Source organism: Babylonia areolata, chromosome 18 (assembly GCF_041734735.1).
Source record: "Babylonia areolata isolate BAREFJ2019XMU chromosome 18, ASM4173473v1, whole genome shotgun sequence".
In the NCBI taxonomy this organism is placed as follows: Eukaryota; Metazoa; Mollusca; class Gastropoda; order Neogastropoda; family Buccinidae; genus Babylonia; species Babylonia areolata.
Window position 1 is genome coordinate 31309601 of NC_134893.1, and position 15000 is coordinate 31324600.

Sequence of the window (15000 nt, forward strand, 5' to 3'; positions counted from 1 at the left end):
TATACAGTACTACTGAACCCGCTGCTATTTTAGAAGCTTTGAACGACGTGAGATACGTGTACTCACTTTCCAGTAACTATCTCCACCGTGGTAGGTTTCATTGATACGAAATCGTTCCTGAGTGCCATGAAATCCATTTTTATAAGGACACACCAATCGATAAAAGATAGCTGACGTAAGTCTCTTTATCAGTTCCTAAAGAACCAAAGGCACTCATGTAAGCTTCGAGGTGGTCTTGGTAGCATCAACTTTACTGATACAGATGAGGAAACCCAGGTTCTCACAAATTCAGAGAAATCGTCAACAAAGAAATGTTTGTACTGCACTAAGTGAAAAGGAGTATGGATTTTATTTTACTGGAATACACACACACACACACACACACACACACACACACACACACACAAACACACGCACACACACATACACACGCGCGTGCGCGCGCGCGCGCAACGATAAACGATAAGAAGACTACGTTTTTATCCTTCGCTTCATTACCCTGATTCAACTCATTGCCCCGACTGATTATCTGGCCCGTCACGATAACAGATAGCAACGCTCACTTCAGTCAGATAACAGACAGACACACTGACACAAAGACAGACAGACAGACGGACGGAAGGAGGACAGGAAGCAAACACTGGAAGAAGCACAGCGTTGATGGCTATACTTTTATGCATTCACTCATTTGTCTATTTTCTCTAATAATTCCATCATTTCATGTTAATGTTTCACACAAACCTAGCATAGTAGGCTCTCAAGGCCTGATCAGTGCGTTGGATTTATGCGAAGGTCAGGTCGCATCTGCTTCTTTCTTTCTTTCTTTCCAAACAGCAGATGTGGTGTAGCGTATATGGATCAGTCCACACGCTTTGACACCTCACTGAAACTGAAACTAAAACCGAGTGTATAAAAAAAAGGCAAAATGGGGAGAGGGAGGGGAGGAGGCCAGTCTACTTTACTCTCCCAGTTATTACAAAATTCAAATGGAGTGCAGACGGACATCACATAAACATCACTGTCTTCAAGCACACAGAACACTGCCAAGTCCACCGAACTAGTTCTACAACACTTCGTCGTCGACAAACACCAAGACGACGACGAAGCTGAAACATACATGACCGACAGAAGACAGGCAACTAGGAAAGAAGGAACGAGGCGCACAATCAAAGACGAGTAACATTCGGTTTCTTCAGGAAGTAAAAGAAAACAAAAACAAACAAACAACAACATGGAATGTAAGCAAGGCACGATCGTCTCTTCCTCAACTCCTTTCCCAAAGCTCGACATGCAGGCACAGAGATGTCTTTGAAGGGCCCTACAATTTAACCCCAGCTGTAATTGGGAACGTCTGGCGCATCCTTCATATTGCGGCACTGGGCTGGCGGGGGGAATCACAGCAAGCTGCACAGCAGCACGTGAAGCACGGCTGCACGACGACTTACCTGCATGGCTTCTAAGTGCTACCACTTGTGAGGGGCATGTGTTCCCAGCGTCACAGTCCCTTCCAATTACAAGGGAGCATCTCAAGTCCTCTAAATGTACGAGCAGTTACTCGCTGCAAAAAGCTAAAACGTTCGGGGTTTGAAGCTTGAATGTTGTTGTTTCTCTAGCATGAGAAATTGAATTTCTCTCAGTTCTATACTAAGAAAAAAAACCAACAACAATAAACAGGATGTTAAAATGTAAACTTCCATTAGAAATGATGCATATGCGCGAGAAATTTCATGAGCATCGCACAAATTCATCGAGACGCGTTGATTGCCCAAAACAAAAATACAGTCACCGTTATAGCTCTGAGTCCCCACCCACCCCATCACCACCGTACCCCCCTCATCCCCCACGATGTTCCTTCAGATTTTGGGCCTCGTTTTCTGTGTGCCTGCTCAGTGATACCTGATACTCTCACTGCACTTTTTCAACACTCAGGATCTAGATCTTGCGTTGTGTAGTTTGTGCTGCTGGTGTCCAGCCGTCCTGCAGAACTGACTTGTTTGTGAATATGTCTGACGTGTCTGTTGATTCCATGTTGTAGAGCCTGCATCTGTTTCTTCCGTATACACTGGGCATCACGGCCTTTGCAGCAGTCAGTGTGGTAGATGAGATTGGCGGATATTTTCTCCTTTTTTTTACTGTAAAATGTGTTTGCCGCGCACAGTGGTCAAAGTGGATGTGTGTACGTGTGTATGTGAAAGAGAGAGATGCACGTTTCCTGCAGATGATGCAGGTGTTGCGTGGATAACAACCCATCGGGGCGGTAGTTATCTGCCTGGAAGTGGGGTGGGTGGGACTCTGGAAGGCATCAGCAGGCCTCTGAAGTCGGCCAAAATCCTTTCACCCGCAACAGGCGGGCTTGGAGCAATTAATTAACTCACGTGCAGAGCATTCACTGAGTGTTTGAGTCCACTGATCCAGTGGAGGGCTTGCTGGGTCACGTGTGATCTCCTGCGCTTGCAGTGTCCTGATTGGTTGATGCTCATGGCCCGCTGTTTGTCGTTACAGAATAGAACGGGGAGGGGAGGGATGGGGGTGGAGGGGAGGGGAGGGGAGAGAGGGGGATATGCACAGAATGGCTGCAACTTGGCGATGGCTGTCTCCAAAATGGTTTTCGACTTTCCCTTTTCGAAAAGACTCTCAGTACATTTACCACATCTCTGATGGAATGTTTTGTTCGTTATCCAGACAACCAGAAATACCGACAGTGGAATGTGACGGAAACACAATGACGCGAATGACAATCAAGAAATACCATGGTCTGCATGGTGATTTCCTTGTTGGCCTCATTGTGGAGGCATTTTGGCCTAGTTTTGAAATCGTCTTCCATCTGAAGACGTATCTACACCCAGTGTGAAGACATTTCGAAGCCAGGACACGGTTGTAAATTCCACAAGCAGTCATCGACCCCAGAAGCTGAATCCCTGAGCCACAAGCGATTGGTGACTGCTGAGATTTTTTCTTGCTGCTGGCATCCCACCATATCAAGGGCCTGCACAGCTGTCGACGTCAGTATAACGTGAACAAGGAACAACAGAAGTGGGTGGAAAGAGCAACCAAAAAACGAGACTGAGTGGGTGAACTAATCTTGACAGAGGCCGCCATTCCTTTGATGCAAGATGAGATGATCTCTGTGTGTGTTGTGCCTGTCTTCTCTTTCTCCTTCTTGACCCCCTTTCTCTCCCTTGTTTTTGCTTCAGGAAATCCATCCACACCCACTTTTTCTCTTTTCTTTTCGTAACCGGAGGATAAAAACATGTATCTCTCTCTGCAGCTCTCTGTCTGTCTTTCTGTCTCTCTCCATCTTTCATTTCACCCTCCCCCCCTATCTGTCTCAGTCTCTATTCTCTAGCCCATACACTTCCCTTGCTATAGTAATGTACTCCCCTTATTGGTTTATGTAGTTTTATCAGTATACTTGTGTGCATCATTGCTCAAAGTACAACAAAATTCCAACATTTTGATGTGTGTGTTTCTTTCCTCTATATTTGTTGTAACGATCATGCTTATGCCTTGTATTAAATCATTTAGTACTGTGCAGTGTAGACTGGGTGAAAATATGCGCATCAGTGCTTCCCCAGAAATGAAGAATTCTGACTTCTCTTCTGATTCTCAATTCTGAGTACAGAACCAAAGCATACAAAATAATATTCATGTCAGCTCACAAGACAAAATATGTGGATTCAATAACCACGAAACGCATTTCCTATGAATTTGCTATTGTTGTTATCGTTTTCAAACTAACAGTAATAAGTTTATCAATGTGAACCGCCCACCCCTGCTCCCAGTTTCCCCATGAAAGGGGCTGTGGCCTATTCAAAATGCTGGTATCAGTGTCCACCCACACTTCTATCAGTGTGTGTGTGTGTGTGTGTGTGTGTGTGTGTGTGTGTGTGTGTGTGTGTGTGTGTTGTCTGTAAATTGCTACTGTTTAGGGGAATATGAAAAATGCCGACAGTTATCGATTTATCGAGAACGTTTCGTTACTTAATATATAATATACATAATAATTATCTACCTCTCTTTTTTTTGTAACATAATGATTTTTTATGTCAAAAACACCTTCCCTGTCGACCATCACTCTCCTTTCCGATTATCTCCGTTCATCTTCCTGCCGATCACATCAAAACCATCGTCATCAGCATGTACCAATCTTCTTTCACCTCCAGTTGATCACTCCACAAACGATCTCCATCATCACCATGAAATAAGAGATGAAGCAAAACATGATTCGTCTCCGTAATTGTTGACATTCGCAACCAACACACCACCCAGTCGTCGAAAGCAAAAAGGTCAAAGTTGGTTAATGGTATCATCCCCGGATATCCAATCCCATTTCTCTATAAATAAAAAGAGGAAAAAAATTAAAAGAAAGAAAACCCACCGACCAATAAAAAACAACAAAAAACCCCAAAAAAACAACCACAAAACAAATCAAAACAAAAACAAAAAACAAACAAACAAACAAAAAGTCCAATCAAGTTCCATTGTTTTTTTTGTTTTTTTCCAAACCACCCAATTAAAATTCGTTGGTTTTGTTGTTGTTTTCTCAATTTTGTTTAATCAATCGCCCAATCCAATATTTTTTTCTATAATTTAATAACTAAAATGGCGTCTTCTGTGAAATGAAATCAACTGCAAAAACGAACGTATTATCAGCATAACCACAAGCAACATGCTGTACACTACACAGTTTCAATAGTTATTATTGAACAGTATGCTAATATTGCCTGACACCATTCATTTTAACCTATTCCCATCTGAAATCCGATTTAATTACGAACGATCCGCAGTCAACCCATGCACATCCCATGTTCACTGCGAAAACACTCATGTGTCATCTGTGACGGAGAGAAACAAGGGGGTGGAGAGGGGGATAAGCAACTGACGTGAATTCTTTACAACCAGCCCTTGGGACATGATACAGACAAAGTAAAATATGTTTGTATGTAATGAATAAAATAAAAAACAAACAAAAAAACAACAACATTACAAAGGAAACATGGACATATGTAAAGCATTTATCGCCACATATAATCGAGAGAAAAAACACATATGTTAATACACCACAAGTCCAGAAACAGACAGAGAAACAATGAGAGAGATAGCGGGGAGAGGGGGGAGAAGGAGGGGGTGGGGGGCAGAGACAGACAGAGAAACAGATGGGCGGACAGATATACATCGGCATACAGACATCCACAGAAACAGTCGGACAAAAGAAAAAGCGAAAGAGAGAGAGAGAGAGAGAGACAGAGACAGAGACAGACAGAGAGAGAGAGAGATGCCTACAGACAATTTTTTCTGACGTCACCGGGGGACTATTTTCTGCCCACTAATAAACACAACAACAAAGGCGCTGTGTGTGAGTGTGTGTAGTTTGGTTTTTCCCGGCTATCTCTACGCCTCAGCCCTGACACAAGCCAAATATACATCGGCCAAAAGGAGTGGGGAACATAGAGAGGAGAAGAAGAAGGAGGAAAGAAAGAATAAATAAAAAGAGAAAGAAAAGAAAAAGAAAAAAAAAGAAAGACAGACAGTAAGAAATAAAAGCAGAAAGAATAAAAAGAACAAAAATGAATGATTAAGAAATATGGAAGGAAGAAAGGAGGGAGAGAGGAGGAGGAGGGGAGTGGGGGGTGGGGAGGGGGGGGAGAAGAAGAAAAAAAAGAAAGAGTACGAATAGGATTAGGAGCAAAACAAGAGCAACAAATATGAAATACCAGAAAGAAAGAAAGAAAGAAAAAGAAAGAAAGAAAGGTGAGGAAATATAAGAAGGAAGGAAGGAAGAGAAAGACAAGGAAAGGACAGAAAAAGAAAGAAAGGAAAAAAAGAAAGAGAACAAAAACCATACCCCCCTCCCACACACCCCCACACACCACATAGTCATTGATTCCGTATACTGTTGCGCAATTAGCCTGCAAGCACTATAGGCACCGTTGAAAAGACAGGTGGATGGATGATCCAGGACTTTCCAACCTCAAGAAGGGATTGCTATGCTGCCAGCACAGACCGCGATGAGACACCTTTTCTTCTCGGTTTGTGTGTGTGTGTGTGTGTGTGTGTGTGTGTGTGTGTGTGTGTGTGGCGAGAGAGAGAGAGAGACAGAGAGAGGGGGGAAAGAGAGAGCGAGCGAGCGAGAGAGAGAGAATAATAAATCCAAGCCCATTTGTCTTGGTTTTCCATAGATGTGCGTATGTCTGATAATACCTACGTGCGTGCGAGTATATGTGTGTGCGTGTGTGGGAGCACCACCCATCCTCCCTCCGAGAAAATCACAGTATTGGTATCATGTTTACCTGTTCTGCCTTCTACCTTTTTCTTTCACCTTTTCTAAACTGTCTCTCTCTCTCTCTGAATTTCGCGACTTCAAGTCCGTACGTGGATTATAATGACCCACTTCCCATTTCAAGTCTACCCCAACGGATATATTTGTTATTTGTGGTGTGACGTTTTGCTAATACCCACCTGCCCACCCCCCTCCCCAACCCCTCCCCCGCCCGATCGAATTCATCCTGACGACACCTCTTTAGTTTCATACATACCCTTAATGGTTCTGTAATCATCACAGTTGTTTACTCAGGGTGTCTTCTGTCCGCCGAAAAGAGAAGGAACTATTGAGAATAACAACAACAAACAAAACGTAGAAAAAAAAGAGAGAAAAGAACAGAAGGAAAGAAATTAATGCAAAAATAATACAGAAAAGAAAGAAAGAGAAAGAATGAAAACGATAGAAAGAGAAAAAGAAAGATATATTGAAAACAAAAAAGAAAGTTAAGTTTGGTTCCAGCTGTAACCTGTGATATGTCATTCCATTTGTCTTTTCACAAGCGAGAAAAAAAAAAGACCAGTGCCCCCCCCCCCACCCACACTCTCTCTCTCTCTCTCTCTCTCTCTCTCTCTCTCTCTCTCTCTCTCTTCTGAAACAGATTAGTGTGATGTAAAATGGATTGATAAATAAATATATAAACCAATAGACAAAAATGAATAATCAAAAAACGAAATGAATGATTAGATAACTAAATAGAGAAATCTACCTGATGTTTTCATCTAAATCAAGGCCTCCTCACCAGTGTTCTGCCCATGTGGTATATTATACCCCCCCCACCTCCCCCACCCCCCACCCCCCAGCCCACTACCAACCTCCTTATCATCCAAATTCGTATTTCCCATGTTTCCAAACGCCTTCAGCTCTCTGAAGATCAAAGCACAAAACGTAACTCGCATGATATGCAGACATTCCACCCCCCTGTTGCGACGACTACATCTTACTGGTCTACCTGAGCTGAAACCGTGAATTCCCCTGTTATTTATAAGTATCACATGTGTCGTGATAAGACATCAACACTGTAGGCAGAGCTAGACTGGAGGGGGGATGGGGGTGGGCGGTGAGAGAGAGTGTGTGTGTGTGGGGGGTGGATGGGGCAGGGGGGGATGGGGCAGGGGGGGGGGGGGATGGGGCAGGGGAGGCGGGGGTTGCACGAGATGAAAAGCCACAGCAAAATTCAATGTTAATTTATAGGCTAAACAAGAATAAGAGTCCGTATCTGCCGAAACGAAACAGGCAGAAACTTGTTACCTTCCACGCACTTCAGCTGCAGATAAAGTCGTATTGATGCGCGCGTACAAAATGCCGAAAAGTCTGATATATTTTGATGTGTCTTTTGAGCAAACAGGAGAGGTAAAATCAAGAATGGAGAACTGTTTATCAGGACTCGCCCCAGGCGTGCGATACATGACGTATTTATCCCCGGGGGCAAAACTGAGCCGGGAGGTAACTCTAGACCCTCTCCCTAGCAGGGGGAGGGAGGGAGGGGTGTGTTGTCTGACCAAACATTTCCACTGGCACCGCCAATTCCGAGTGCGCTGGTGATCCGGGTGCAAGAGGCTCCCGAGCGCGTGCAACTAGAGAACGGTGGGTAAATGATTCCAGGCAAGACTGCGGCACCTGGGTGCAAGGAGGTGTACCTTTCGCAGCAGAGTCGTTGTCGGGGAAAGCACCACCAACCGAGGAATACATTGTCTGGAGCAGGGAGTGATCGCCTCAACGTTCAAAGATTTCAATCTCACCGCGGGGTGGAGAAAACCGAGTGGAAACAATATCCATTGTACCTGGGGGCATCCACAGCAGCTTCTGTACATGGGGTGTTTTACTCAAAGGTAAATATGATAACATACGTGCTTACCTGTTCACCCCCCAAATTTCTTTCAAACCAGATGGGAAGGGTACAACGTTTTATGACAAAGGAAACGGAATGTTCATGATTTCTGTTCATGAGTAATTCACCTTCTGCAACAGCGTGCCCAACAAAACTGATGAAATGTATTCATCCCCCCACATTCTACGTGCTTTGAACAAATCCATCTTCCGATGCAAACCGCACACACCTCGACTGCACCAATCGCCGTCTCTGTGATGCAAAATGCATGCGCAGCCGTTCTCATTCTTCCAGTCTAACGTCCAACCGGAAACAAGACGTGTACCTTCTCGACCAGTGATGTGAATGAGAACTATTGTCAGATCTTTTCAATGCACTGGACAAGCGGTCACTGACCGTGACAGGTGCTCAGCTTGATTTCTGACTGTCTTTTCTGACGATCCTCCCACCCGCTGGAACATAAAGTGAACAAAAGTGTTCAAGTGCTGTATGCTTGTTACGACCGTAGGTGGCAGTGAATTCGTATCCACTGAGTCAAGGGCTTTGCACAGGAAGGAGGCGCACTATTCTCTCCTCCTGTCGCTTCATCCTCCCGCGACCTGAAGCAGGTACCCATTCACACCCGGGTGGTGTGAGAAAAACCGAAATAAAACGCCTTTCCAAGAACTCAACATCATGCCGAGTTACGCCTCGAAGTCCAGGAACACCTTAACGGCTTGACGACGACACTGGAGCACTACGAAAAGATTAAACAAACAAACAAACACAAAACCAAGCAGTTTCAGTGTTGTCGCAAATGGCACCAAGCGTGAGTAAAGAACAAAAGAACAATCCACAATCAGATCCAAAGGTGCGCTGCTCTGCCCTTCCAGTTGGACGTGAGATTCAGACGCTGATTCTGTCAAATTAGAGTCGAAACACCGGGCCTCCTAGCAAGGACCACGAATGAAAATGAAACAGGATGGGGTGGATGGGGTAAATGGAAACAGTTCGTTGACATGAGATGTGTGATTTTCATTTTGTGCCCCCCTCCACCTCTCTCTCTCCCTCTCTCTCACAAGACAGAGATGGGGACAGAGAGAGCGCGAGAGAGAGGGAGAGATACAGACAGACAGACAGACACGCAGACAGAAACATGAAAAGACAGAGAGAGAAGAAAAGAAAAGGAAGGACTCCAAAGAAAACATTTCTGCCCAAACTGGCGCAGCTGTCTTGTTGTGAAATGCACAAGGATGTCAACACATGGAAGGAAGTTGTTTCTGACAGAGATCTCTGGAAACACCGCTTTCAAAAAGGTCGGGAGAGGGAGAAAGAGAGAGAGAGAGAGAGAGAGAGAGAGAGAGAGAGAGAGAGAGAGAGAAGGAAACAGAAACAAATAAGGAAAAACGACAAAAAAGTGCGCCTTGAAAACGTAGAGGTCCCACAAGATTTCAGGGAAAAAATGAAGAGAGGAAAGAAGAAGAAGACGGAGAGGAAGAAGAAGACGACCACGATGATGATGATGGAGGAGAAGAAGAGGAAAAGGAAGGAGAAGAGAAGAAGAGGAGGTTGGAGAGAGGGAAGAAGAAGAAGAAGAAGAAAGAGGAGGATGGAGACGAGGACGAGGACGAGGAGAAAGAGAGAAGGAATAGAGGAGGAGAAAAAGCGCCCTCAAGTGTGCCAAACATAACACAGAATGCTTTCAGGCGTCGGCCCATGTTACCACAATCGACATTGTATTGCTAAAATTCAGAGAAGAAAAAGTGAAAAAAAAAAAAAAAAGAAAAAGAGAAGAAAGAGAAACAAAATCTACACAAATAAATAAACCAAAAATACTAGCAAAAAAAAAAAGTAACATTACAGAGTTGTGTTTTTTCTCAGTGAGAAATATCATATTCCCAAACAATTTCATGTTTTGGGTTTGCAGAGATGTTTTCCTTCTGATAAATACAATTTTGTTAATTTCATTCAGTCGAATTTTGTTTATCTGATTGAGCGGTGTACTCAACACAACACAGCACACAAACTCTCTCTCTCTCTCTCTCTCTCTCTCTCTCTCTCTCAATCTCACACACACACACACACACACACACACACACACACACACACACACACACACACACACACACACACTGGAACTGATTTAGAAAGTATGGCGTTGATAAATTTCCCGACACAACGCTTCCTGTTCGCCGCGTAAAACAATAGCATAAATGTGTACACCCTCACAGAGAGAGAGAGAGACAGACAGACAGACAGACAGACACACACACACACACACACACACACACACACACACACACAGAGGGAGGGAGGGAATGCGAATGTTTTCATTCATAATAGGCCATAGCCCCTCATGAAGGGGGTGATGTGAAAACATTAATTCAGATAGTACATCACATTAAACTTTGGGTTCAACAAAAAAAAACAACTATACACGTTACGCACAACTCTGTTGAGAGACAGACAGACAAACAGACAGAGAAGAGGGAGAGGTGAGGGGGGACGGTCACAGAGACACAGAGAGAAAGAGAAAGAGAGGGTGGGACAGGATGGAGAGAGACCAATAAAGGAAGGAATGGAGGGAGGGTATGCAGGAACAATGAGAAGGCTTTTCAGAGACAAGGCTTTTCAGAGACAATCTGTAGAGAGGCCAAGCCATGACAGCTGGTGTGGCCCATTAAAACCTGCTGACCCCCTTCCCCCCACTCTGTCTCTCTCTCTCTCTCACCCACCCACCCACCCACCCACCCACACAGAGCACTGACCTGATAGCTGGCGGGCAACTTGCTCCTCCAGCCGGCAGACAGATCGTCCAGAGTCAGACACAGGTTGTGGCCCCCGTCCTGAAAGGCCATCTGTTTGGGTCGGTCCACCAGGCGGCCCCCCAGTCTCTGCTCCACCTGCACCACACCCTGGGGAGAGGGAACACCCATATGCGGATTAAAACACCTACTTTGTCCCCATTTTTTGGGGGTGGGGGTAATATAAAACCAAAACATTTGTCTTTTTGGTGTTACGTGTCTTCTTGATGTATGTCATATTTATGACGACGACGATGATGATGATGATGATAATAATAATAGTGATTATGATGATGCTAATGATAATAATAATAATAATAATGTTAGCTGGATTATTAATTAGCCATTCTATTCAATTATTCATTCATTTATTTATCTTTCATGTGTTCTGCATTGTATTAACTGGGCCATATCAGGACTGCCCTATTATATAACAAAAATATATCAACCAAAACTGTGGGGGAAAGCTTCAAAACCACATAGTTCATGACAAATCATTTTAACCATTAAGCTCCTTTAGGCAAATAGTACTAGGCTATGCTGAGGCCGTCATCCCTTCCGCTTTATCTATTATTCCCAGATAACAAAAAAAGCACATAAGGATATAAAAAAAAAAAATTCATATATGGGCTGAACGTATACTGCATGTAGATGTTATGTAAACGTCGTTGTTAGTGGGTTCAAATGGGAAAGAAAGGCTTTTTAAGATGTTCTCTTCCGAAAACGATCTGTCGCATTTTGTTTGGTTCAATCGGATTTCCATCTCCTCATAGCCCCCTCTCTCACTCTCACTCTCTTTATCTATCCATCCATCCATTCATCGATCGTGTCCGACTATGACCATCACAACAGCAGAGAAGGCAACTGCTGTCCCGACTAGTACAGTCGGGTTGGGATGGCCCCCACAGGCTAACTCTCCCCCAAGGCGGTTGTAGCACCAAGAGCCATAACAGTCTTATCTCCATGTTTGAGAGTCATAGTCCTTTACCAAAGACTAAGCTGTAAATGAATTCCCATAGTTGTGGAGAAACCGTTGATCATACAGCTCTCACTTTGCTGCTAGACCAACGTTAAGCTGACCAACTTTAAGCTGATGTTGATCTCTGATACAGGCCGAGAGTTGCGCTATCACGATTGTTCTTTTTTTCTTTTTTTCTTTTTTTATTCCCTAAAGTATTATCAATTGTTTTTTCTGGCGACAGAAGGATAATATTTCAATTTACACACATTTTATGATGATCAACAGAGCCATAGACTTTGAATGAATTTACCAACCAATCAACTCAAAACAATCATACAACCATATGGCAGAGATGTACCCAGAACACCATTTTCACATTATTTCGATCATGTAAATCTGGAGAGATTCAACACTGGTGCTCATCGAACACAAGGCCACGTCGAAAGGCGGTACTCTATTTACACTACAGTATATCTCCATACCACAGAGATGACACATCAGGTCGCAGAAATGCTCTTAAGATAAAACATTTCCATAAACCAATTGGGGGAAATAACAAATGGGCTGCATTCCTCTGAAGGTGTCATTGCTGTCGTTGGTTATCTTGATCCTCACACACAAGGCTAGAACCAAAGACGGAAATGCAGAAGAGCAGACAGGCAGACCACCTCCTCGTTCCATCAGTATAATGAGAAACATAACAGAGCACAGACTCAAAACCGCATGGCTCTGAAGAAGAAGGCCGGCAATCCTATTTGCCTATCTGCCCATCAGTCCATTTTACCAATCACACCACATCGATGGCTGCCATCCAGCTCAACCCTTTCCCCCAAACGCGCAAGCCTTCTGCTTTCTTATCGGCCTCTCCGAAAGCCGGTGCAGCCTAACAGATTGACCCCGGCGCTCTTACCGGTGCCGTAGCTCCCCTTATCATCTTTTACCCCGGGTACAAAACCTGGGACAGATAGAAACACCCACCGGGAATCATAAAGTTTCCCCGCTCCATACTCTCTAATTTCATCATATCATACACGCCACAAAATATTAACTTAATTAGAGTCTGCAGCCAATACAGTACTCCCCCAAATTCGTATTCCTCTTCCGGAACAGAGACGGGAGTGGAAGGCAGAGAGGACAGGAGAACGAAAGAGACGAGAATATAACGGAAGAGAAAAGAAAAGAGAAAAAATAAACGAACTGAAATGCTATTATAGCCAACAGCGCACACGCTGGATACCACATACACTACTTAATTAAGCGAAACAAAATGTAAACCGTAGACCAACACAACTAAAACAGGCACTTCACTGACTCGTTCTCCTTACTCCAGCAAGACAAAGTCTAAACTGTGTGTGACTGAAGAACGACACCTTCATATGAACCATACAAAGTGTAAACTGTTTTTAAAAGAAGACAACTTCATTTGATTCGTACACTATGCTCCACGAAGACAAAGACTAAACAACACAACTGGAACAGACACCTTCAAATATTTGTGCACCATGCTCCCAGAAAAACAAATTCTTACAGGTACATGACTTTAAAAAAAAACTTCGCTTAATTTGTATACTATTCATACCAATTTCCAGGAACACAAGTATAAGCTGTACATGACTACAAAAACACACCTTCAATAATAGCTCCGGTAACACAAAGTCTTAATTGTACAGTAAATCGTACCGAATGCTCAGGAGGGGAAAGTCATTACTGTTCATGACATGAATAAGACACCTTCACTGATTTGCACACCAGGAAGACACAGTGTAGACTGTACGCGACTAAGAAAGACGCCTTCGTCTTTAGCATCCAATCAAGCCAGTAGTTCGTGGCGTGCTTTGGTCCATTCTCTCTCTCTCTCTCTCTCTCCTTCCCCCTCACTCTCTCCATCTCTCTCCCCCTCCCTCCTTCTCTGTCTCCCTCTCTTTCTCTCGCCCTTTCCCCACTCTTCCCCCCCCCCTCCACCCCCCTACACTCTCCCCGACTTCTCTGAGAACGGACAATAGCTGATGTCCTACCCCCACAGACCACAGCAAAGGTCCCCCCCCCACCCCCACACATACACACTCACGTCCAAGGCGTCCTGTGTGTCCTCCACCACGTACACACGGATGCTGTACTCCATGGAAGGGGGCAGCGCTGGCGCGAAGGCCGCCAGTCGGTAGATCTTGACCGCTTTGCCCCCGGGCACCGACTCTCCGATCAGGGCGTAGCGGTTCAGGTATTCCGTCATCACGTGGCAGTGGTTTGGGTCCAGGTGGGTGTACACCTGGGAGTGTATCGTCTCCTGCCCCAGTATCACCATGCGCTGCCACGAGAGGGGTGAGCGGTTTATCATGTGTTGTGCTTCATTTGTTTTCTTTTTGTTTGTATCTCTTGGTTTGTCTGTCTGTCTCTCTTGGTCTGTCTTTCTGTCTTTCTGTATGTCTGTCTTGGTTTGTCTGTCTTTCTGTCTGCATGTATTTATTCATTCTCTTTTCTTGCACCTTCACAAACGTATTTCGCACACAAACATACAATGACTAAATATTACTTGAAGTGGAAAGCCGTTAAACTGAAAACCACGGCAGACGCACAGACACAAACTCACTGTCGACCATCTCTCTCAAAGTTTTCTTCTTTTTTTTCTTTAAAATAATATTTCAGTTACGAGAGACTCTTGTGTCTTAATTTCTGTGCCGTAATCTTTTCTTTTTTTTCTTTCTTTTTTTTTTACTATGAGTCTTGTGGTGCTTGTCTAATTGCAATTTTTATTTTTCGATTTTGTCATTGCCCCTCTTAATATGGGGCTAAAACCTTAACAGATTTTATATATCAATCTGAATGTAACTACAGAACTAAACATGAGAAAATGACAGGCCTTTCAAACGAGCAGAGAATCACACAATTATACACACCACCATCCCCGAGTCACAGTTTCCTGATACACCTTTTTACTCGATGAGACGTGATGCGATTCAGCTAAAAAAATCACGGTTTTCCTTGATTTGCCCACAAGAGATCATTCCTTGCGTCTGGTGCATAGCTGTCCGCAGGCCGCTGAAAAATCCTGGCAGTACTGACCAACCTTGTCTTCAGTTTGAACAATAAACACAAAAGATGAAGGACA

At 44.0% G+C, this 15000-nt stretch overlaps 1 protein-coding gene across 1 annotated transcript in view; it reads right to left on the bottom strand.

Moving 5' to 3' along the window:
• Nucleotides 1-15000, bottom strand: part of LOC143292220 (netrin receptor UNC5C-like) — a 180641-nt gene that overhangs the window by 13266 nt on the left and 152375 nt on the right. The window contains exons 19-20 of the mRNA XM_076602406.1: nt 13963-14199; nt 10898-11044 (exon numbers count right to left, since the gene is read on the bottom strand). Of these exons, the coding sequence (XP_076458521.1) occupies nt 10898-11044; nt 13963-14199 (384 nt within the window). The remainder of the gene's footprint in view (nt 1-10897; nt 11045-13962; nt 14200-15000) is intronic.